Genomic DNA, 25051 nt, shown 5'->3' with positions numbered 1-25051 from the left:
CTAGACCAGGGGTGGCCCACCCGCGGCTCGCGAGCCGCATGCGGCTCTTCGCCTGGTTTTATGCGGCTCTTAAGTTGTTGGCGAAGTTTGGGGCCATTGTGTATATTTGGGTTAGTATGTGGAGATCTGGTACAAAAATCGTTTAAAGCTTTAAAGCTTTAATAATTTTGCTTTTGAACAAACTTATTATCGGTATGGTCACAAACCTTGCTGTAAAACTGCAACTTTATGTGGCAAATGGCTTGATTATGATGGCATGTATTCAATTGTGAACAATGAATGGTTGCTCATTTCGGGTTATGACTAACGTTATATTTTATCAGCAGTTTGTCTTGGGTTTGAATTGAGCGATTGTTGGTGGTGAATGCATTAATGACGTCGCAATGAACTTAGTTTCGCCAATTTCGCGTTAGGTGTTTGGGGCGCGTGCGCGTTAGATGAAAATACCGCAAGTTTTTTTCAGCAGGGAAAATCTTTTAAATAAACAAATTTTTGTCAAGTTAGCCTTCAAATTGGCAGTGAAAAAAGATTTTAGCAATTCACCAGAAATGAATCTCACCGCACGTTATTTATAGAATGAGAAAAAAGGGGTATTTTAATTCATATGTTTTTGTTTGATGGATTCGTTGAAATGAGAGTTTTGTGTGACAGACAGTGTTTGCCATGACCATTTATTGTCGAAAATGACTGGCCCGTGGTCTGTACAAGTTTAATTGTGTCATTATTATGTTGGTGTGCGACATTTAGAATAGTTTTGGCTAAGCACAGGTCTCTGTGTGTGAGAAAAGGACGAGCCATTTAACCAATGTGCTTATGTGTATAATGTGGCTCTTTGTGGTAACACAATAAAAAATATGGCTCTTAGGCTTTGACCGGTTGGCCACCCCTGATCTAGACCCTAAAATACGGGAGGCTTAAAACAAACGAAATCAGATAAACCTTGCAAGATTTTAATTCTCTCTTATTTTATTGCTAATTGGATTTGATTGTTTCGACAAGTCTGGGTTTCTTTAACTTTCAAGCCTAATGCTGCTACAAAACGTGTTGTGATGTAGATACAATCTCACAGGAGTTGAATAACTACTAGAAATGCACAGGACTTTTTTCATCGGGTTTAAATGCTCTCGAGGACGAACACCGCTTAGTTTTCTTAATAGTTGTAAATGAATAATGCGCCCTGGGCCATTCGGCCAAGTTACTCCCAAAATGTAACAAGATAAAACAGCGAAAAAATACTGCGGGTCGTGAGCGACACTTTGCGAATAAGTTTATGTGTAAAATTGACCGCGTGGTGGTGCTCTTGAATACCTGAAAGGTAGAAAACAGCGGCATCCTCTGCTTACCTTAAAAACTGTATCTTGTTTGTTTGCTTGCGTTTTAAACCATACTATGTGTTGCTACAGGCACCTGCTTAAAGATTTGAGGGCCAATCATTTGTTATCGCGCGGTGTTTTCGTTGCGTTGTGACGTGCTTGCATTCTATTCTTTTTTCCTTTGTTTATCTTGCACTGTACTAGTCGCATTCAGTGTTATTTACCCTGATGAAGACGACCTGTATACGACGTCGAAACGTCGGAATAAAATCACATTTGCCAGAAGAGCTCTTTAAACTTGATACTATGTGTTAATTGAAAATCGTTTGTGTGTTAGGCATGACTTTAGGCTGGAAAGCAAATGTATTTAACTTGTAATACAAATGGTTAGGATTCTTATGTTTAAATTACTGAATTATACTACAGATTAATTTGCATTCGGGGTTAACCGTAAAAACCGGTAAAACGGAATAAAGCACTGGGCTCATTGATTTCCCGACTAACCGGTTCGTCTGCATTTCTTTGCTTTCAAACAAAACTTCTATGTCTGTTTGAAGCAGTTTATTACACTTTGACTGTGCTGTACAAGTGCATGACGCAAATCCAAAATTGCATAGAAAAAGGCGAAAAAGAACTTGCAACTGTGCAGAAAAATATCATGTAAATCAGGGGTCGGCAACCTTTTTTGCACTGCGGACCGTTTTTAAAAGTGAAATTTATTCGCGGACCGGTCTTCAAAAAACTACCCGGGATACATTGGCAAACTGTTTTATAGCATTTACCCTGCAAAATTATAGGGCCCTGTAACGAACTCCTCGCGGACCGGTGGTTACCGACCACTGATGTAAATAACAAATTAAAGGGTGATTAACAAATGTGCAGGTGCTGGTTACATCATTTGCGATTAGATTGTACAGGTTGCACCCTGTGATGATTTTTTTTCGAAATTAGGAAAAACAGCAATAAAACAAATTATAAAAACACTGATCGCATAAAACCAATGGATAAAAATGTTGACTTTCAACGTCCTAAGAATTGCTTCCAAGAAATATAAAATATTTTTTTCATGTCGATTACTATATTCTTTCGTTTTTGAAGAAATAATCGGGTTCGAGCTTATTAACTTGATCCGACTTTACAACATGAAATAAATAAATAATGACTTTGTAAAACTGTTTGTATGAAAGCGGACGTAGCAGACAAAAGTTTTGTAAGAAAATTGTTTTGCGTCCGGGCGTGATGAAAGATTCAGTTTTCCAGGCACAGAGAAAATCCTTATAGTTGGCCTAGATTCTGTGTTGATTTTCCGGCAAACTGTTGGTTTTGTTTCCCGATCCTGAACTTGTGTTAGTCGAGTGGGTGCTTGGCGTTCCCTTGCTGGGGTTGTGGGTTGGAGGTTCACTTGTGTATCGCAGCTTGACTCTTTGTACATAACGGGAACAGGCCTCCCGAACCTCGGTTCCAAACACGCAGTATACGAGAAGGAGAAATAAACCTTGCAGTCCATTAAGGATGACGTTGATGTACATGAACACCACAGATGCTTCGTATGGTTCAATGCCTACAATGCAAATTATATTTAAGTGGCGGTTCAGGAAGACAATATTGTCACTGCAGGTAATTGCAAACTTTGCTCTGCAAGCTTGTTAACACCTACACAATTGCAATAATGGTTGCAAATGTTCATATGCGTTGATGCTGATGTGTATTGCTGTAGCAAAAATTCAATGCTATACGCGTTTACTACCAAGTTTTTGAAAAGTCTGCAAGTATGTGGAAATATTGGTTATCTATACATCCAAACCACTAGCTTGCATAAATGACTATTGTTCTTTCATCAGTTTTTATCATAAATATTAAACGCCGTTTTGAAGATATGTCATTATTCTGATAAATGTGACTTGTGTATGACATCGAAACGTCGATTATCTACAATAAAATCTGCTGTAAGAGTAATGCTCGTTTATGCATTACGTCTGGTAGCTATACCTTATTAAATGGATGTGTATACTATTAAACAGTTTACTTCGATTTCTGCACATAAGGCATTGCACAGATACCAAACGAGCATTGAAACGAATTCTTACTTGTCAAAAACCCGAAAAGCAGTGGTACCCCCAGTACCGGGATGAGTAGGAGAAAAACTTTGAGCGTGGCGCCAACGCTTTTGGCGTCGCTTCGAACCGCGGCGCCTACGTTAGATCCGCGGTGAGCACCGTTGGACGGTTTTAGTTCTCTAGCGCTACTCCGAAGTTTGTGGACAAACCACATCACTTTGAAGGCGATTAGGATGTTGACAACGTAGATGATTATCATAGGAATGATAACCGAGGCGAGAAGAGCGTTGTACTCAGTTCCAACCTGCAGAGAAAAAACGATTTGGTTACCACTGTTTGTTATGACCGGACATATTATTTGTTGCTGCAGTTTCCCGCTTTAGTCGTCCCTTTTGGTTGTTTGCTGTTCAGGTCAACGTGCAAGACAGAAAATCGTACACATTATACTAAAATGCTGCATCTAAAAATTTGACGTTCCATTGCGACAATTTCAAGGATAACGACAAATCAAATAGCCGTTAAGTTTTCTTTCCTTTTAAATTTAAAACAAAATTTTGTGTCTCGGTGACATTTTTTTCTATTTATGATTTTAGGCTGTTAAACTTACCCAGCATCTGTAGTAGTTGTTGCTGTACTGATCGGAATCCATGTAACGGTTTGTGGGGAAACCAATGGCACTGGCTAGTACCACAATCAGCAGAGGAATTCCCCAACCCAATGCCAACTTTGTGGCCGCCACTTTGCGAGGGTTTTTCTTGTTCAGCGAAAGTATTTTGTCGGTGGTTTTGATGAAAAGTGTCAGGCCTTCCCAAAGCATCCAAGTTCCTGTTGCATAATTATACTTTAAAGTTGTCAAATATAATAGCAATCCCTATTCGTCGACGACTGCAGAGCTTAGCAATACAACTGCAGTGTTTGACAGTGCAAAGTCACGTTTTACATACTTAGTTTTCTTTGTTTTGAAGTGAACAGTAGGAATTTTACGACATGAATTATGCTAGCTGACAATCGGAATGCAAATGCATGTCTAGAAATTCTTTACAATAACATCACATAAGAGGTTTTGTAAAAATCGGTCTAAAAGACAATGTGTGACGAAATGTACGGCCCATTCTATTAAACTACCACTATTGCGGATAAAGCCAGTTTATGTATTGTTTACTTTTTGGTTTTCGGATTTGAGGACTTCCAAGCCAACACAACATGCAGGTCTCTTATAGGCGTCCATGCACCTTAGTTGGAAAATCGCTAGTCAGCCAACGTCATTCTAACATTTGAAAGCTAATTTGGTTTTATGCATTGAAAGTTGATAGTCACAGCTAACTTAGCTTTTTTTCCCATAACTGCAATCAAAGGGCGTGTTGCGAGTCCCTAAAACACCGACCGTTTTCACGCATTGAAAGTCACAGTCGATGTTTGTCATTTCTGGTGACCATGTCAAAATATCACTGGCGTGCATAATAATAACGGAACCTACCCGAGGCCAACAGAAAAAAGTGCGTTGTCACGGTAACGAACTCGCACGCTCGCTTGTCCTCGACCGCCAAGTCCTGGAAGAGGTTAAAAATGTGCAAACACAGGAGGGCGACCGAGAGGTTGATTTGCACAACCGTTCTGTCACTTCTCACTTTCTTCCGGACTGTCATAAGTATGGCAATGGTGATGATGAGACACAATATGCTGATCGACTCGGTGATGTATGACAGCAACTGTGAAGAGAGTTTTAGTTAAGAGCGACTTTGCTACATCAAAATCGACTTTTAGTTAAGAATGGAAAGCGGCTACGGTACATCAAAATCGACTTTTGGTCAAGAGATGCAAGCGGCTTTCGTACATCAGACCGAAATCAGTTGTTCCAGCAATATTCATCCTATTAAGCTAAACACCGTTGTTCATTTTGAGTCGTTTGTAATGTACCAACAAACCTAACGACGCCTTTAACACCGAACACACAAGGTTTTGCAAATACTGTGTTGTTAAACCTATGGCAATGGCCCGCTTTAGCATTTTGTTGCACAAATAACCCGGTTGGAATTTCGTCCACTAAAAATAAAGTTCGTGTCGTTTTGGGTTTCATTAACCGTTGGGACACGATACGAAAATTTTACAGTTGTAAAGCAAGCCCCTCGTTTCGTCTTACTCGTCTTTTATGACACTAAAAAGGTTAAAAACGCAACTTGAATTGTTTCCACGAGTCTCTGTGCTTCAAATATTTAGTATGCGGCGAGATGTGGTCTGGGCTCCAAAGCTTCGCTACCCAACCCTTGAGACTCCAGCGCTTGGGACGCGGCAGTGAAGTCTAGTCATGCGTAACGCGATATAAGACACGCCATTGACGTCACAAGGGGCATTGCTCCCAGGGCAAACCTGTTAGAAGCGGGTCGGAAAAAAGGTGCCGTGTTTCTCCCGAAACAAGCCATTGTGGCGCAGCGGGGTTTTCCACAAATATTCGGGTGCCTTTCAATAAAACTGTCAGTCCCCTTTTAGTTGGGGTTTTACACACATGAATGTCCAGTTTTTGATAGAAAGGGTCAAATTTATTGTCATTGTTGTATGGCGTTTTCATAAAAAAATTTGTTCCATTTTTTGTAAATAAAAAAATTCCAAAGGATAACCCAATAACTTAGGTACTTTAAATGAAACAATGGGTTTCGTGCTTTACAAACATTAGAAAGTCGCTCTTGCACCATGGTATGCGTGGGACGTTGTATTCAACCTGATGCGTATGCACAACGTAACAACCACTCTTTTATGATGTCACATTTGACTCAGAGGTAACTTAGTGTTAAAAGAACGGGCCAGCCCCAATTTGCTAAAACGAGGCCAATCTTTTTGAATATAGCCTAATGGTTGATTTTTTGTTTTCATGCAAGAAATTTTAAAAAACAAAACGTCAAGACGTTGGGTTTACAAAGAAGTCGCGCAAATGGCCCCACGTTATAAGCAAAGGCAGCTCAATCCCCGGAAATAGTCTGTCCCGAGCTTGCTGTCAATAGATTTCACGTAACAGAAAGCCGTGTGCAATTCTAAATCTGCTTGCAGCGTACAACTATATGCTTGCAGCGTACGACATATTATTCGTTTTTCGATTTTTGTTCATTACTATTATCGCTTACCCCTAGATTGAATAAGATTTTGATTTGTTCGACTAGGAACACGAATTTCAATTAAAAAACTTGTTTTGTTTTTGCAGCATAATTATGCGCTTTCTGATAAAATTTTTTGACGCTATTAGGTATTTAGCAAACACATTGTTGCGGTGTAAATTGTATGAAATATTTATAGTCCAAACTTTATGGTGAGCCAAACTGTCAACAAACTTTACTTTATCGATTTAGCGTAGTCCCGTCTTGTAAACAGCTGTATAGTTTTATTGTCCCCGTATTTCTATTTCTTTAAATCTCACTAAAGCTACTTAAGTCCTACCTTGACCGTCGATGGGACCTCGTAGGTTTGAACAGAGAGCAGGACAGCAAACAACGTTGTGTGGTTACAGAAGCACGAAACTTCTTCGCTTGTGTTGCTTGGAAGCAATGTGCAACCGTTTGACGAAAACCTCCTTTGGGTTGCGTTGAAAAATCCGCATCTTGTTTCTACTTTGTTGATTCTTGTCACCGCGTACGTCCCGCTGTTATTATTTGTCCTGGCAAGATTTGCGACCGTCTGACCACTATCAGCAGTAGCGTTGATTTGAATCGAGTAACTGAGTTTGGCTTCGACTATACTGCGAGATTGTGTGTCTACAGCGGTTACGCTAAGGGCTGGTGAACCGGAGAAAGGTAAAGCTTGTGTACTGAGTCCATCTGCTTCCTCGGCAGAAGCAAACTCACTTACATCTGCAGTGATATCGAATTGTGATGAAACAACTGCGACTTGAAGCAGGCTTTCGACGGCGGAGGGATTAACCGTTGCCCCAGAGAAGTAAGCTTGTGAAAATCTTCCTTCTATCGGCGTGCTGACGTCTCTGGTCACGAATACTTCACTGGATTCAACCAAACCAAGCATGGAGCGGATTGACCCAATCGCCTCGTTTTCGACAACATCTGAGATATCGCTGTCGGGCACACGAGAAGCTGTTGATGAAACTGTAGTTGTTGATTGTGTAGCGGCTACTGCACTCATTGTGCTCACAGTCGATGTTGCGACAGCAGCTGTGGAAACAGGCAACATCATGCGTGATTGTGTTATTCCAATGGTTGTTATTGTTTCAGGGTTATTGGGAATTACTGCGATTGTGATGTTTTCTGTTTCGTTGTTGATCTTTGCGGTGGATGAAATTGATGTTTCTGGCGTTGTGGGTGATTCGGTTGTTTCTATAGTTGTGGGTGCTGTGGTTGTTTCTGCGGTTATGAGTGCTGTGGTTGATACTGTAGTTGTGGGTGCGGTCGTTGTTTCTGTAGTTTTGGATGGTGTGGTTGTTTCTGCAGTTGTGAGTGTTGTGGATGTTACTGTGGTTTTGGATAGTGTGGTTGTTTCTGCAGTTATGAGTGGTGTGGTTGTTTCTGCTATTGTGAGAGCTGTAGTTTTGTCTGCTGTCGTTGTTTCTGTGGTTGTGGGTGCAGTTGTTATTTCTGCAGATGTAATTGGCGTGATTGTTTCTGTAATTAAGTCTTCTGTGGTTGTAGGTGCTGTCGTCGTTTCTGCAATTGTTAATGCTGTTGTTGTTTCCGCACTTGTGGTTGCAGTCGTTGTATCTGCAGTTGTGGGTGTAGTCGTTGTATCTGCAGTTGTAAGTAGCGTGGTTGTTTCTGTAGTTGTGGGTACCGTGGTTATTTCCATAGTTGTTTCCTTGTTTAGGGTAGTTGTCTTTTCAATTGTAGCCGCTTGAGTTGTTTTCTCTGTTTGTGTTGAGATTATTACGTTGTCTGTGGTTGTTTCTTTGTCTGTGGGTGCTGTAGTCGTTTGTGTTGTTATATGTGATGTCGTGGATTCCGCAGTCACAGTGGTTTTGGTCGGTATTTCTGCGGTTGTGGGTGTCTCATTTGTAGTTGTGTTAGCTAAATTAGAAACAAAATTAACCATGCTCATGCTCGTAATACCAGACGTAATTTGGCGTACAGTGACAGTGTTTGTGTTTTGCATAAGTAACGTAAGTGCTGATGATGTCACAGTGTTTGTCACAGAGATGTTACCAGCTTGTGTTGCTGTTGGGTCAGGCTGTGGCGTTGTAGACATTTCTACAGTTGTGTTTAATCCGCTACCAACTACCATGTCGCTATTAGTTACTTCTTGACCTTGTTCTTGTGTTGTTTCGTCTTGTGTAGTTTGTGATGCTGATGCCTTAGATGTTGTGGCTTTCTCGGTTGTAGTTTTCACTTCTGTAGTCTGCATTGTCGTGGTCTGTGGTGCCATAGTCTGCATTGTTGTTGTAGCTTCCTGCGTTGTCGCTGTAACTTGTGTTGTTGCAGCAAGTGATGTTGTAACCACTATAGTCGAAGTTTCTGCATTTGTAGTTTCTGCGGTTGAAATATGCACTGTTGTAGCTTGCTTTATTGGAGTTCGAACAGTTGTAGCTTGTGGTGTCAGGGCTTCTGTTGTTGCAGCGATTGTCGTTGTAGCTACTATTGTTGTTGCTTCTTGTGTTGTAGCTTGTGTTGTTGGAGTTAGCGCAGTTGTAGCTTGTGGTGTCATGGCTTCTGTTTTTGTTGCTACTGGTGTTGCTTGGCTTGTTGTAGCTCTTGTTGTTGGAGTCGATAAAGAGGCTGTGTGCAAGGTTGAGTAACGTTTGGCTGCATTACGCTAGTGCGGACTGCTAGAGTTACATAGCTATTGTCTTCTAGTGAGTGATACTATACTTGTAGCTTTCATGCAACGAAGTCATTTAATTGGGATTCCATGTCAAAAAAATGTCGACGTGCAACAGAAATAGGAAAAAAAAGCTTCATGCATATTTGCACACATTGAAACTTACCACAAAGATCTTTTAGATTGAGGCAGTCGTTTGGGTATACATTAAGTGAATCGGTAGAAACTCTAAGACCTGTTGAAGAAACTTGTCTTAGTTAGTGTTCTACATTCTGTTTTTTTTACTGTAATATGCTAATGCTAACGCCAACCAAAAGTTTTGGATCTGTCTGACAATAAAACTATTACACAATAACTTTTTCACAACCAAAATGACGTTGTTTTGCTTGCGTTTACTTACAATAGTCGAAGTTTACAATGATGATTCTCACATTATTGATCGGACCAACCAAGATTGGATCAATTTCTATAAAAAGTTAAAAAACACTTTAATATAATGTATGTTACCTTCGTGTGGAAAAATGTTTTTTTAACGTTTTTGTTACAACTTCAAGTTAAAACTTTTGTTGAAATGCAAGCACAATAACACCACATGTTATAAAACACGGGAGACATGTTTGTTTAAGTTGTTTCCGTATTTTGCTTTGAAACAGAGCAAACGTCCTTTAGGAAAACTTGATTTAAATGGTGAGTATAGGTTTCGCCATAAAAAACTGAGCTTAAATGCAACATTTTTTGTTAGGTCTGAAAAAAATCAACTTAGATTTGATTCCTGTGATACTGTTTCTGTAATATATGCAAGTTAGAACATTATCCTGCACCAAGTATCGCATGACATAGAGCAGGCGCAAGTGTATAGAGTTTGTTCTTTGAAAGGTTTACCAACCTGTGCCGTTTATGAATATCATGTTTACTGAAACTGCGGAAAGATCATATTCCGTATCACTGGGCGAGTTTATATGCGTTAAGCAACAATCCAGTTCCTTGCACGAAGACGCTGCAAAAATTAAGCGTTTTGATTTTATTTTATTAAACACATCATTTACATATATAACCAAGAAAGTACCTGTAATGTTAGCTCCGTTAATCGTATCGGTATCCCCTACAAAGCAAGGGGGAGAATTAAATACCCCAAGTCGTCACACAGTCGCGTTTGCCACAGGCCGTCTCAAAACCGCAGTAGCTTAGTTTAAATTTAAATTCAATATTAACAATTAATCCCAACATTATTGTGGGTCCTCTTCCACCAATTGTTTTCGTACAGTCTTCGTTATGTTTGGTCAATGGAAAGTACTTTAAACTTCAGGTTTAAAATACACTATAGTGTGTGACACATAGGTTTCATAGTTTGGCTGTTGGTGGCTTGATTCAGCAATTTTATCCTTTTAGGTTTGTTTTGTTTTCACAGGTCAAAATAAAAAATTAATGCAAAAAATGTTATATAGGTAAACTTTTAAAATAATTCTTGATCTTTATTTAAAATTTCAGCGTAATCGTTGAGGTACCAAGCAATTACCAGACTTATTTCCGATTGCAGGTAGGGGGCGGAAAAATCGCTGCTTTAACGTGCGGGTACCCAAACAAAGTTCTCGCTTTGTGAAATTTAGTGTTTTTTTGACTTTTTCCATTGAAGCTATCGTGTACGTTAGAGAAGTCGTTGATTTAAAAAAACGTATTACTAAAACGACTCTCTACTGCAGTTTTTTCTTCTTTTTTTGACAAAAAAGGTGTTTAAAACAAACTTTTGTTAAAAAAAACTGGTATAAACCTACATTTGGACACAAATATATCGGTCCAAGTTACTAGTTTTTAAAACACACAAATTATCAGTAATGATCGCTTTACCCTCGCGTGAAAGAAACTCGTTGCTCTGATTTTTGAGCGTAGTTTTTTCTCTGTAAACTTCAGTGAAAGTTTGCAAAACAAAAGTTTGTTATTAATAACCCGAAAATGAAAATGAGTAAAAAACAAAATGTAGATTAAAAACTAACTGGATTTACGTAACAATTGCATCTCTTATAAATCATTATATAATGGATTTTCTACTGGAAATTCACTTTTACGAATAATAAATACTGCAGTATTTATGTTTTTGTCAAAAGTGATGTTTGTCCGATAAAATTTTGAAATTTAAAACAAATAAATTTTGTACTTACAATTTCCGCTTCCGCGGTAACATGTTGGAAGAGAGGCATCTAAAAAAGTTGTTTTAAATATTTCTTCTGTTCTACATTTTTCTGTTTCAAAATGAATTTTATGTTATTTATTGGCTTCGTTTTTTTAAAGACATTTTTGTAATCGTTTAGTAACCATAAATGTATGACTGATGTTTGCAATTTAATCCCTTGCACGTTATATGATATAAGTTGAAGTTTTTGACTTACTGATGTTTGTACGAAATCGATCCAATGGAATTACAGGCGCAAAAACTGTAAAAAACACAAAAAATGGTTACGTATATTATTCACATCAATCATGAATTTGTTTCAAGTGAATGCATGTTTTTTTTGCGTTTTTAAGTTTCATCATACAACAAAGGAAATCAAAACATTATCCAACACATGATAAGGTTTAGCGATGTACTTACCGCACGTCACTTCCGAAGAATTTTTTTCGCACAGTAATGTTGAACAATTTGTCACATCCGCTGTAAGACTGCTTAATATGCCTAAACAAATTCCAAATCAGTTAGGCCAGGGGTCGCCAACCTTTACTACTCAAAGAGCCACTCGGACCAGTTTCACGTAGAAAAAAACACTGGGAGCCACAAAGTCGTTTTAAAATTTAAAATAAAATGCAAAACGTTTTTAGTCTTATGACATTCGACTTTTTGTTGTTAGCTAGTGTTTCAATGCATATTAGACACACTGGTATACTAGTCTCGTCAGCAGAGAAAACAACTTTACGTAGCGTTGCATATTCTGTTTTTGCAGATTTGTATTCCTTTGTTAACGCGTTTGTTACGTAACAATTAACAAACAGCTATTGTTACGCGCGCACACACACTGCAAACAAAAACAGTATTGTCTCATATTGCGTATTAACCTGCGCACCGCCAGTTTGCCTCTTTCAGACTTCACGTTTGGTGGTATAGAGATGGGCTTGCAGGTAACTGCAACAAGCGAGTACAGTCATGCTACTGCACTTCAATTTTCGTGTTCGACTTTTGTGTTCGGCATAATCGTCACATAATTTTTATTCAAATGTACAACATTTGGTAAATTCAAAAACTGAGCCGTATCAGAGGGATCAAAGAGCCGCATGCGGCTCCGGAGCCGCGGGTTGGCGACCCCTGAGTTAGGCGAACAAGTCTCACAGCATTTGGGTCTAATTTTCTCACTTCATTATGGGAAGGGGACACATATTGTTTTTGTCTTTATATATTTTGTCTATATAGGCACCTTGTCCCCCCGCCCCTAAATACGCTAGTGGTGAGGACCCATTAGATTATGCTTGCAGAAACAATTATGTTATAAAGTGCCAGGAAAAAGATAGGGACCCAATCAAATGTAGGTGCCAAATATATATCCATTATGAATATAGTAAATGGAATATGTGATACATCATTAAATATGATGTAGTATATATAACCCGGCAATATATAGGAAAACCACTATTCTAGTTTTAACTTTGTTTTACGCACAGAAAAGGAAAATTTACTAAATAAATACACAAAACACCTAATGGTTGAAAAACGTTACAGGTACATTAAAATGATAAGCAAATAGTATACATTTTGCAAAAAAACTTGTTTTTACAAGCTTGTTATTCACTCATGAAATGCTGTTAATAAACTACAAAGATATATTATGTTTATGACATTTAACTTGTATTTAGATGTTTCTTACTGCATCTTAATCGCTGCCAAAGAAGTAATTCATCCGATTGTGCATCCGTTGCGGCAATTAATAAAAGCAGTGATAATATTTTTGAAAGCATCGTGATTAGTTTTCCTTAAACTTCTTTCTTTTCACACGTGGCATAAATGGTTCAAAGTTATAGTTTCTACATTTACGTTTAAGCCTACATATTACACTTTGAAATGACCTTCAAAATCAAATACCAAAATGTTATTTTATAGACATTTAATGCCCCATGCTTTATTAGAACTGCATCAAATGCAACCAGTAGAGCTGTACTTACCCACAAAGTTTTGACCTACAGTAACCTAGTAAACATCTCTAGTTATATGTAAGTTAAAAAACACTATGAATTTTTGACCGCGAAATAACACCCATTTTCCAGCGAAAGTCCCTGTCTTTTCTCATGTACGTCACATATTTAATTTAAAACTACAAATCACTTGAAGCTAACAACACATCTATGTTCTGTTGCCCGGCACAGTTTGCATGGCGGTACATCACGTTTGTTTGCAATCATTTACTTTCATTCGTTATGATGGATTGTGACAAAAATTTTCGTTTGCACAGTTATCGCTCACAAACAGTCCATCCTATACCCGATGTTTTTAAATTATTATAGTAACCAAATAAGTGAGCTATTGTATTTATTATATGTCCGCATATATGAGTTACTAACATTGAAAATCAAAATAACCTTTCAGATTTTCGACAATCTTAAACATCTCCTCATTCTGCTTTTAATACCCACGTACATTGTGTGTACTGGCAATTGACATGACATTTAGCAGGAATGTTTAGAATGTTTATAAATATCTAGTTTTTAAATCACATTAAGTATCATGCCTTTTTAATCTAACTTTATTTGTCACGGCGAATCATTTTCTATCGTATCACCGTTCACACCAGTATACCCTGACAATTACAACTAAATACACAGGTAAGCTTGTTTGTGGGCATAAAATACTACACTCTGTGCGCAGAAACGATATTGTAACTTTTCATAAACCTACTTATGCTTCCTTAAACACATCGTACGCAATGAGCAATATTAAGTGAAAAATGCAACATACCATTAGGTAACGTACAGTACAAAGCGCCAACTGTTGCAGAGATATAGTGTGTAAAACATGGAGGATGGAAAGTCGTGTAGGTGGAAAAAAATGCGTGGGTTGCCTGCAGTGACGTCTTTATGTGCAACGGCTCTTATATGTCCCTTCAATAGAGTAAGTGCATGCATAAACTCACTTCTATTTAACCTACACTATTCGCAGTCCGCTGTTGAACAGCATCATTAACAATAAAGGAACCAGTAAAATTTGTGATCTTAAATTTCTCGAAACCATTTGTTTCCTTAGGATCTCTTGGCACCTATATTTGCAAAGTACTTTGATTAAAAACCACTTAAAAGCGTACACAATGCCTACATTCTTTTCAGCTACAATGTTTTGTAATAGTGTCTTTACGAAACGGTTTTAGAGGCAAGAATGTATGTTTGTTGTGATGTCAATCTAAATCAACAGCATTACTCCGATTTGAACTTAGATAACTTACTTAACGACAGGTTTCCGCCTACTTTCCTTTAAAAACGCAAGTTTCCTCACTTACGCCCACAACTTTTACAACCACAAACATTTTATATTCATTCAAACTCCTTTAGACAACGTTATGTTCATATATTATAGAATGCATATCGAACACAAGTAAAACCTGAGCGTGTAGACCAGTGGTTCTTAACCTTTTTTCCTTGCTGCACCCCTTTCAAATGACCAACCAATTTTCGCACCCCTTACAAATCACTAACCAATTTTCGCTCCCCCTTCTGTAATTGCTTAAATAGAATAGACCAAACCAACCTTAATGATTCAGCATCCCCGCACCCCCTAGGAACAGTTCTCGCACCCCTTGGGGGTGCGTGCACCCCAGGTTAAGAACCCCTGGTGTAGACAGTTATGCACAATGAGGGTTGGCGTCAGTAACTAGTTTGGTTTAACGATGTCCGCTGGTTTGAATTGAGTGTAAGAACCACAATAAATTTAAGTCAAAAAAGTAAAACGAAATATGTCTATCTAATAAAAACAATAATTCAACTTCAATTAATTTTTGGAAAACTATGTCCGAAATGGCAAAGTTAATCCTTCAGAACGCAATTCGCAGAATCTGTGCGGGTCTGCTCACAGTGCGTGCAATTCTGACTACTGACTGTTTACCTGTGAACAAGCAGCAAACTTTTGTCTGTCGGCCTTTTCACGCTGAGCACAATAATAGTTAAAATACCAACCGAGTCACAGTTTTCCCCACCCAGCAGAACCCAATGCGCAGCGCGACACGCCACCAGTTTATTTTTGGCACCTGTTTTTGCAAAGGATTGCTGTGCGACATTCAAGCACGTGGTCTTCAGAGTCATGTAAGGTTTAGTTTTATTTATCACCTGCTTTGGTCAAAAAAAAAAAAAAAAAACCTGCTTTGGTCACATACCCGCTCTTAAACCAGAAGCGCATAAACGATTGCTAAGAAATTAATGAGCAAAAGCATGACGCAGGTTTGTGCGATGTAACTTTGTACTGATAGAACCGACTAGGTCTCCTGATTGCGAACATGAGTGATTTTTACAAGGTGTTGATTAATTACATTACAAAGAACCAAGTCAAGCCATTCATTTGTCAAAACAGTGTCAAGCACAAAACCCTACAATTTGCAACGTGCTGTTTTGTAAATTGTGGTTAAAATCTTAATAAAACTTGGTTGCTTTTCATTCTGCACACTGTCTTATATAGCCTATACGGTACTGCATTTGTAATTCACTCACTGCAATTCAGACAAGTACTGCACTGTGTAATTCGAAGCTTCCAATATCCGTTGTGTTTGACGTAACGTCTCGGCCTGCTAATAGCTACACCTATACCGTAACATTACCATGCAATTTTTGCGCACATAGAAGGATTTTTTGTTGGCACTTTAGTCTTACATTGCTTTAAAATAAAGGAAGATATAGGTTTGTAACTGTACAAACTTCTGTATCTACTCTGCCAAGGCAACTTGTATTTGTGTCACACTAAAAGGTCAACACATAGCAGTAGATCTTCATTGAACATACGTCACGGTTTCAACTTCCGGTATGAAGGTTTAAAACTTAAATTTATCCATAGTATTACTATATGCCTCTGCAGTCAACTTGCTGCAGCCACTGTTGACTTGTATGTAGTAAACTGCGCACTGACTATTTGGCCGAAAATCACAACAAAAAGCAAACCCAGTTTTTGACTTAAGTCACGATTTTTCAACTGGCGCACGTCATTCTGCTTATTGCCAACATTCTACGCAAGTTATTCAAATTTGCTTGTTGAAACACCCTGTATATGGAACTAGGCATCATCTAACTATAGTTAATTCTAATCAAATTTATACATGTTTTGAATGTTTCGTGCATTACACACCCGTATGCATTAAGATTTAGGTGCATAGCCTGAACTAAATTCACTATATTAAAATTCTGTTAATCTGGAGTTTAATCACTTAACCTAGACTGAAACGCACTTGTCATACGCAACCTATCCCAAGCGCAACTTAACGCAAGTGGTTTTCTCCCAACTTCTACGCGTACCTGTGGTGGTTTTGCTCTCAGCCTTTTTCTCAACATTACTTCGAAAACTAACGGCTGGGTTGTGACCGTAGGCGAGGTTTTTTTCCAAACATAGACTAAAATCACTTTTCCATAGTATTTGCGTTTTACGTTTGCTAAATCTTTTAAAATTCTGTGCTTCTAGGCAGCTTAGTGTCTAACGTGCCTTACTACCTCTTTTGTGTTTTTAAAACTTCCTGCGTTTTGTACAGCAGTTAAATTCGTTCGAGGCGATTGTGGTCATTGACGCATATTATGGTCATCGAAACTAAAATGACATAATAGTTTTCGTAAACCAGAAAATAACTGAGTACGTCTACAATAGTAGGGCTTTAAATTGGCTTTCTTTGTTGAATTATGTCGATTGAGTCATCATCAAAATTTGGAAATTATTTGTGCAAGTGGTTCTAGTTCCAACTTTCAATTACTGAATATTTATAGAAGTCCTATTTATATCGGAAATTGATTGACGTCTGAACTCGTATTACTTAAAACTAATTATACAAAGCTCATAAGAAGTTAAGACTTATTGGAGGCCTAATAGTGTACATTCACATCCTTACATTGAATTGAAGAAAACATTTGGCATATCGTATCGGCTATGTCATTTGTAGTTTAGCTAAACAATTCACGCCAGATACAATGCAGCAAGGACACAACGTATCGCAACACAAGTGTTATTTTAACGTTTATGTGATTCGAACCTAAACACATTCAAGTGGTCTACATCAATGGATTGGACTATAGGAACTTGAACTGGGTTTCGTCGTTGAACTTAAATTAGACTCGTTACTCCTTGTTTGCCACACAAAGTGGTTTCAGTTCTTCATAGCACATTACTTTAGGCACAAAACCCCTAAGGCTTTAGGAAATTTATAGACAACTGGAATTAGCTCACTCACGTAATGTGATTTTACAAAAACGTCAGTTAGTTTTGTAAACAAACTTTGTTGGGATTTGCGGTGTTTCGAATGATTTGCTTCTTTTATCGCCGCTTTTGCCTTTTACGGCTTTTGTATTTTATAAAATTAAGGCTTTCATTTATTATTGCATAAGTATCAGAAACAGTAATCTATACATTTTACGTTCATGGTGACATTACAACATGTTCTTGCTTGTATTTGGTCTTAATGCTAAATATATCTCGTTTTTATTCCCAGCGGAAGTTCAAGTTTATTTAGTGAAAAAAAAAACACTGCAGTTGATGTCAGTTCATTTAAAATTTCTGGATCCCAACCCCACTTCGCTTGGTCGACTTTCTATTGCTCGAGACCCGAAATAGAACTTAAGGTCTTTGTTGGAAATCGAAGGAAATTTCCCATACTCTTATGTCGTTTACCCGAGTGTGTAGTGCTGAATGCAAATGTGAACACGCACCCGTAAACAGTCTGTTCCATGTCAAACCCGCTACAGGAAATTTCGATACATCCGATGTAGTATTCGGTTGTGTAGAATGGCTACAACTAAGGATTTTTGGGGGCATGCCAATGTACGTTTGGGTTGACCACAATGGAATACTTTGACAATAATAAAAAGTTAAAAAACCAAAAGGAAAACTGGAATATTTTACAATCGCATACGTTCGTAGTAAAACACTTATGTGTTTTGTCATGACAACTTAAAATGAGAGACTTTAGTTATGAAAAACGAGAGGTTTTTGTACAATGTAAGCGCATTCACAATTAGGCCTATTGCTTTTCGAGTCGTTTTTTTACTGTAAATAACCGACGTTTTGACGTCCAAACGCGGCAGAAACATCGAAAGCACACAACAACAGCGATAACAAGCTTGTTGTTTTGTGTACATTGTTCCAACGAACTCATTATTGCATTAACTGTTGTTTAGGACGTGGCATGCAGACTCACATCACGAAACGAGTTGCCTATGAATCGATTTCTGCTTGATTGAGTTTTAAATTTTTCCTGCCTGGAGATGCGCATTCATCCGTGTGGCGGTTGCCATGGTTGGGTAATTTCCCGTTGTTGTGGCTACTAGCGACGTCAACATATTTGCCTGAGAAGTGAGTGGACATAGACATTATTTGGGTTAACGTAATGGTTAAGTCATTTGCGGACTCTTGCCTGATTTTGCATATTTTTGCCCTACGTGTCATTTCAGTGAATACTGATTAGCGTTGTGCTGATAAATTTAAATCAATTTGATTAGATAAATTTAAAATTGTTATCTAATCAATCAGTAAACTTCTGCGTGCAAATAATTTCAACAGTCATTATGCTATAACTGCGATCAAACCAAAACATATTGGCTTGTGACAATCCATTATTATTATTATCGTTCTTCATATACCCTCAAACATTTGGTATTTCAGAATGTTCATCTTAAAAAATTTTTTTTGACACAATAATAGTGCATTATTATTGCTTTTGTGATAACCTCATACAATTGGTATTTCAGAAACGTTCAGTTAACAAAAGAGGTTTTTTGACTGAATAATTGTTATTGCAACCTTACAGGGTTTCGACAAAACTAATTTTTCCTCTTTTGATTTAAAAAAAAAACTATGACTCTCCAAAGTTACCTTTTTGAGCCTTGTAATATTTTTGGGGGAATGGCATGAAAACCGTTGTGTTGCATATGTAAATTTTTGACTCTGCAAAGCACTTATTAGTTTGCCGTCAATCGGTTTGTGTTTGAATCAACAACTTTAAAAATTCCTGAAGCTAAACTTAGCAGGTAGAGCGACCCACGTTCAGTGAAGCGTGTATCTGGGAGCTTCCATAATTTCGCCAGACGGTTTTAGAACGTGGGTTTTTTTCATGTGACTTTGCATAGACGTAACTTGATAGGATGTGGAACTTTGCAGCAAAATGTTGCAAAAATAGAAAAGTTTATATTAGGGTCTGTGTCTTCATGTACACCAGTTTTTCCTTGTCTTCAGCTATCGGGCTCTTTTACGTTGAGATTATCGTTATTTACTGAAATAAAATTAACACCGAACACCTTTTACATAGTTTGTGACTGCGAAATCGTAAAAAGTTATTGCTTTTGCCCCACAAAACATTGCTTTTCGCTTGATTGATTGTTGGATTTCGCTTATTTGGTTTATGTGCCAAGCCAGTTTTGGCGAATTTGTGACTACACCTAATCAAAACTTTTAAATTATGTCCAAGTTAAATAGTTAATTTCGTTGTGCCCTTAAAAGTGCTCTTTGTTACACTTACACCATATCGGTTTTCCAACCGAAACTGAATTATCCGCATCAATTCATTTCAGTGAGGTGTTGTTGTTTACGACCATCGTATTCAGTAGCAAGTGATGATAACAACATTTGATGTTTTGCACTAAAGTCTAAAGGGATAATCCGGCATGATTGAAACTGTTATGAAGGTTGCCGACCTCTTCGTAGAAGCTTCTCGTGGTAACGCTTTTGTTTACGGTGTACGTCGCAAAATTACCCCTTACATTTACTCTTGTATTTGTCATCAGTGTTCCGGTTTAATGATTCTTCTACGTACTAGGTCATTATTTCCGCTAGGTCACGATGCCCGTAACAAGTGACACTCATGACATAAAGCCTCTTTGTAATGAGTGTCTTCGTACGATAGAAAATGTTTCAAACAATTGGTTGGAAACCATAGTGAGTCATTTGTATGTTTTGTAAAACATTGATCGTTTGTTTCGGCGTAAATAATGTGAACAAGACTGTTTGAAAAACTTCGGTTTTCACCTTATTAGTTTTCGTCAAATGAAATATGCCATTTTTATTTTCGTTTCCAAGGAGTAGACTACAAAAATGCAGAATACAGAAATTTAAAGCCTAACAGTTTGTTAAATATTATTAGGCAAAACCCTGCATACAAAGTAAAATTAAATATAAAACTTTTTACGTCAAATGAGTACAGCAATAAGTAAAAACCCGTGTGATAAAACAGCGCCTTGTTTTGGTCTGTGCTGCCGTCTAGCAGAAACCGCTCATAAAAAATGTCACATGGACGCCTTAGTTTTTGGTACTGCTCACAGGTTAGGCAACATGACTATTTCAAACAAAGTCAAACTTTTGTTTATACCATATAGACAGCTTTTTTTTACATATTTTTCATATACGTTGTAATAAAGAACTTGTTTTTGCATATGTTTCCGACTTTTACTAAAGGTGACAGTTAATTTTTAAAGCGTAAATACAAGCGCATCGTAATACACACTGTACTATTTACATAGCTTTTCGCAAGCTATTATCAGGCAAGAAAGAAAGCAATAGTTAACAAAATTAACTTATTTACCAAGTTTCCGATGTTGCCTTCTTTTTCTGTTTCTTTTATTGTCTTGTTTTGTGAGGTTGTTGCTTTCACAGTTGTAGCTTGAGTTGTAGCATCTTGTGATGTCTTCCGTGCAGTTGTAGCATCTGTAGTTGTTTTCTGTGCTGTTGTAGCATCTGCAGATGTCTTCTGTGCATCAGCAGTTGTCGTATAGGCTGTTGTAGCATCTGTAGATGTCTCCTGTGCATCAGCATTTGTCGTCAGTGTAGTTGTAGCATGTGCAGAAGTCTTTGGTGCATCATCAGTTGTCGCGTGTGCTGTTGTGACATCTGTAGATGTCTCCTGTAATGTTGTAGAATCTGCCGATGTTGTTGCTTGTTGTGTTGCAACTTCTGTTGGTGTAGTTGCTTCTATTGTATCTTGTATTGTTGTTGCTTTACTTGTTGTCGCATTTGTTATCACCAAAGGGGCTGTATGCAATAATGTGTAATGTTAACTTGTACGTTTCGGTGTGGTACTTCTACGCCTTCTACATTAGCTACATTTTGATTGGTTAGGTTCATAGCTTCAGACATGTAATTCTCTACATTTAAAATAAAATGATTTTATGGCATAGATATAAAACACAACCAAACTTTCATGTAAAATCACAAATGGAAACTTACTGCACAAAGCTGTTAAATTAAGGCATTTATTCGGGTCCACATTGATTGGATCGTATCTACCAACGCCTGTAAATTAATGGTTTGATAATTTCACATAAGTTTAAAAAATGCCAAACGGTCGTTCGTGCAAAAAATGTGTGGTATTTCATTGATAAAAAAAAACTTTTTTCATTTTAAAATAGTACCGCAAAAGCATTCTGTAAAATACGTTTTAAAAGCACAAAACATGATAAGGTTTTAGTTAAGCGTACTTACAGTAATCGACGTTCACAAAGTTGACAGTTATGTCAGTTGACGGGACATTTACTAAAATATAAAAAAAGAAACAAAGTTTTAGCAATCTTTTTGTATTTTTGCATCAAAGTTTAACTAACCTGCATTTATAAACTGCATTATTACTGAAACGTCTCCTGGCCCAAGGCCTTCTGCTGGGTTAATGTGACGTAGGCAACATTCATTTCCACCGCACGAAAACTCTACAAGGTAAAGATGGAACACAGAATTTCATTGCACTTGGCAAAACTTTTTGTGCAAAATTCGATGAGCTGTTTGTTTGAATAGTTTTTAATCCTTAAAATATATTTCAAAAACTTGTAGTAATGTATTGCAATTCGGTTTCAAAACCTGAGCCCGCGGATACAAATCCGCACATCAATGTTGAAATTGGCGGTATAAAAATTAAAAAATCAAATTTATATGCACAAGTAGACAGGATAATACACAACTCTCGTTTCTTCTGTAACTTGCAAACTGAAACGAACGACGCACTGTCGACAACAGCAAGAAATCAAAACCGTTTTTTACACCTGCTCTAGTTAGATATAAGTTACAACATTATTTAACTGATTGCTTACTTTAAATATTATTTACCTGTAATGTTGCTGCGCACAATACTGTTATTATCCCCTGAAAAACAAATTAAAAATTAACCAAAGTCTGTTGCATATTCTACTTTTATGTTTGCCGTTTAAGTGTCATTTTAGCGAAAATTTTAACGTACAACTAAAGCCATGATTTCTTCATATACAATTAATGTTTATGGGACAAATAGTTGGTTACCTCTGTGCAAAAAGGTTACATGTTTTTGCTATGATTTAATGCTTTTTATTTGTGGTATATTTGTTTAACCCTACATAAGTTGCTTAAATATTGCTTATTGTGGTGGTAATCGCACAGTTGGTTATAGTTATTTTCAGTTGATACATTCAAAAACACACACAGTTTGGACACTTACATAATCCTTTTGCGAAGTAAAAAGGTTCACTTAAGATTGCTGGCCCAAAAGCTGCAGAAAAGAAATAGATTTATTTAGTGATTTTTTTCCACTTTCATTTACTTTGACGCTTGTATTATTAGATGTATATACACGGTTGTTTCATTATTTAACCACAGAGCCAAGGTGAAAATACCCGAAAGGTTTTATTTAACAAAACCTTGGAAAGTGTTAAAATCGTATGCTTACTGCATGTCACGGATGAAGCCTTTTCGCAGAGCAATGTTGGACAAGATAGATCTCCGTTGGAAGGATTAAAGGCATCCTCTAATAAAAAAGGCAAATTACAATTAAAGCGTTTTACAGTCAATTACCCTTTTCCACCAACTAACGTATTTTCACAGCTTGAACTTTCTAAAAAGTACCAAGACGTAATAGTATACATAAACTTTTTATCAGTTTGTTTGCGGATCATTGAGCATTATTATACATTCAAAACCAACTAATGTCCCATGAGGTTTTCTGAAAAACTTACCGCATCTAGTTTGCAGTTGGGCCAGCAAGTCATCTGTTTGTGCATTTGTCAGAGCACTAAGGAAAAAGAGTGGTACAAACTTTACAAACATCATTGTTTGTGTTGCCTGTTTTGTTGAGCTGCTGCAGCCTTGAAACCTTCCGGTTTGGAACTAATTTTTACGCGCCAATCCAATATCTGTACGACAAGTACGAAAAGTCGACGCAGGTTTCTCAAAGTTAAAGTTTTGTGACTAAAGAATTAAGTGAAGGCACCAAACGACCTAGAGCCGTAACTTTCATCACTTTTTACAGTTGCTAAATATGACACAATATAATCTGAACCAGGCCCAGTAGAGATACATGCTATTCCTGCTACTGATTGCTAGAGATTCCAACGACAGCTTACATAAGCCAGAGAACTTTTTTAGTTTACTGCTGTAGTCAAAATATCAACCTAACTATGTACCACCGTCACCCAATACCCCATAGAACCGATTGTAAAACCCCTGCATTCTAAGCTGGCGGTCTGCGGCGTCTGCTTGTGCTGTATTTTCGAACATAGTTTGTAGATTTTTAGATGCCTGCATCGTCAGACAATACTACATAAAATGCGCATTTAAATGATTTCTGGCAAATTTAGGTGAACATAATTGACGATGTATGTTGCTTGATCCAATCATTTTTCCAGAATTAGCTTTGACCTTTCTGCCTCTAGTGAAGTGTGTAACAGTGGCTTTTCGGCATTTTGTGCTTCGAGAATGTGGGAGTTTCCATGTAACTTTTCATTGGTGTAACATATTTTGAAACTCCAAACCTAGGTTGCAACGTTAACGGTGTTTGAATTCTCACCCTACTTGCTTCGTCTTGGTTACCGTTTTAATTACCTTCAACAAATCTGCAGTTGAATAGGGTATCAAAAAGTGATAAAAAGGCGTTTTACACTTTCCGATGTTATTTAAACACTGGACGCATGCCAAGTAACGTATGATGCTTGTTATTTGTTTTTTGTTACGATTTTCCTCGATTAAGGTAGATTAACCTCGCAGTGTTTGAGGTAGTGACGATTGTTATATTGTTGGAAAAATGTAAACGACACTCGCCATTAATGGCACCTTGCGTGTAAGTGGTAACTATGTACTTTAAACGCATATCGCTGACTAGTCCCTTGTGATACATTTGATTCGTTTCTACTCAGATGCGCCATACAACTTATCAGGCCCGACGCAAAATAAAGGCATTTTGGCGTAGGCGGAGCAGGGCATAAGTGGTGTAGTAAAGAGAAGTAAGAAATCGAAACGCTCTTAACGCGTGTTAGCAGAATCAGCTAACGCCATTATTGGTAAATGGGCAACCGCAAGTTAAACCGTCAAAAGCCCCCTCGTCTGTTGTGTTTTGTATGTTTGACATTTTTTCGGTTATACGCGTTACCACAAGCATTTGACAACGTTTGAACATAAACGATGTAACTATGTACATACGCACATATTTAACATTTAAATTTTGACCACGCCGGTTAGTGTTCATTAATCTTGTCCTATTGATCCACAGTAAAAAAAAACTATGCCTCAATTGTAATTTTTCGCCTATGGTGTATAAGATTTGCGACAGCTAAGTTTGCAGTTGTATTTCCGCCAGTACGCACTGTGTCAAACTTAAACTTAAACCCGAAATGTTATGCTTACTGCGATGAAATGCCTATATAAAATAAATATTGATAGATCGATTTAGCGGCAGTGCGTGGGAAGGAAGAACATTTAACACCAGAAAACACTTTTTTAAATCTCTACTGCTACCGAACGGATATATGCATCTGTTTTGTTCAGCCACAATTCCACAAAAAGTC

At 37.6% G+C, this 25051-nt stretch overlaps 2 protein-coding genes across 2 annotated transcripts; both read right to left on the bottom strand.

The window, feature by feature from the left end:
* Positions 1–2447: 2447 nt before the first annotated feature.
* On the bottom strand, positions 2448–7595 carry LOC145232346 (adhesion G-protein coupled receptor D1-like). The gene is made up of 5 exons (XM_080096951.1): positions 6797–7595; positions 4848–5079; positions 3978–4195; positions 3401–3674; positions 2448–2874 (listed from the first exon to the last, which is right to left on the bottom strand). Exons 1-5 carry the CDS (start codon positions 7541–7543, stop codon positions 2600–2602), a joined length of 1746 nt encoding a protein of 581 aa, XP_079953077.1. The 5' UTR covers positions 7544–7595; the 3' UTR covers positions 2448–2599.
* Positions 7596–21933: 14338 nt separating this feature from the next.
* LOC145223060 (uncharacterized) lies at positions 21934–23403 on the bottom strand. Its single transcript, XM_080089403.1, has 5 exons — positions 23228–23403; positions 22942–23019; positions 22714–22764; positions 22350–22385; positions 21934–22049 (listed from the first exon to the last, which is right to left on the bottom strand). Exons 1-5 carry the CDS (start codon positions 23319–23321, stop codon positions 21934–21936), a joined length of 375 nt encoding a protein of 124 aa, XP_079945529.1. The 5' UTR covers positions 23322–23403.
* Positions 23404–25051: the final 1648 nt, after the last annotated feature.

The sequence above is a fragment of the Phallusia mammillata genome, chromosome 1, assembly GCF_965637545.1.
Source record: "Phallusia mammillata chromosome 1, kaPhaMamm4.hap1.1, whole genome shotgun sequence".
Classification (NCBI taxonomy): domain Eukaryota; kingdom Metazoa; phylum Chordata; class Ascidiacea; order Phlebobranchia; family Ascidiidae; genus Phallusia; species Phallusia mammillata.
The sequence above is the reverse complement of the archived record's forward strand: the minus strand, read 5'-3'. Positions and strand labels throughout refer to the sequence as shown.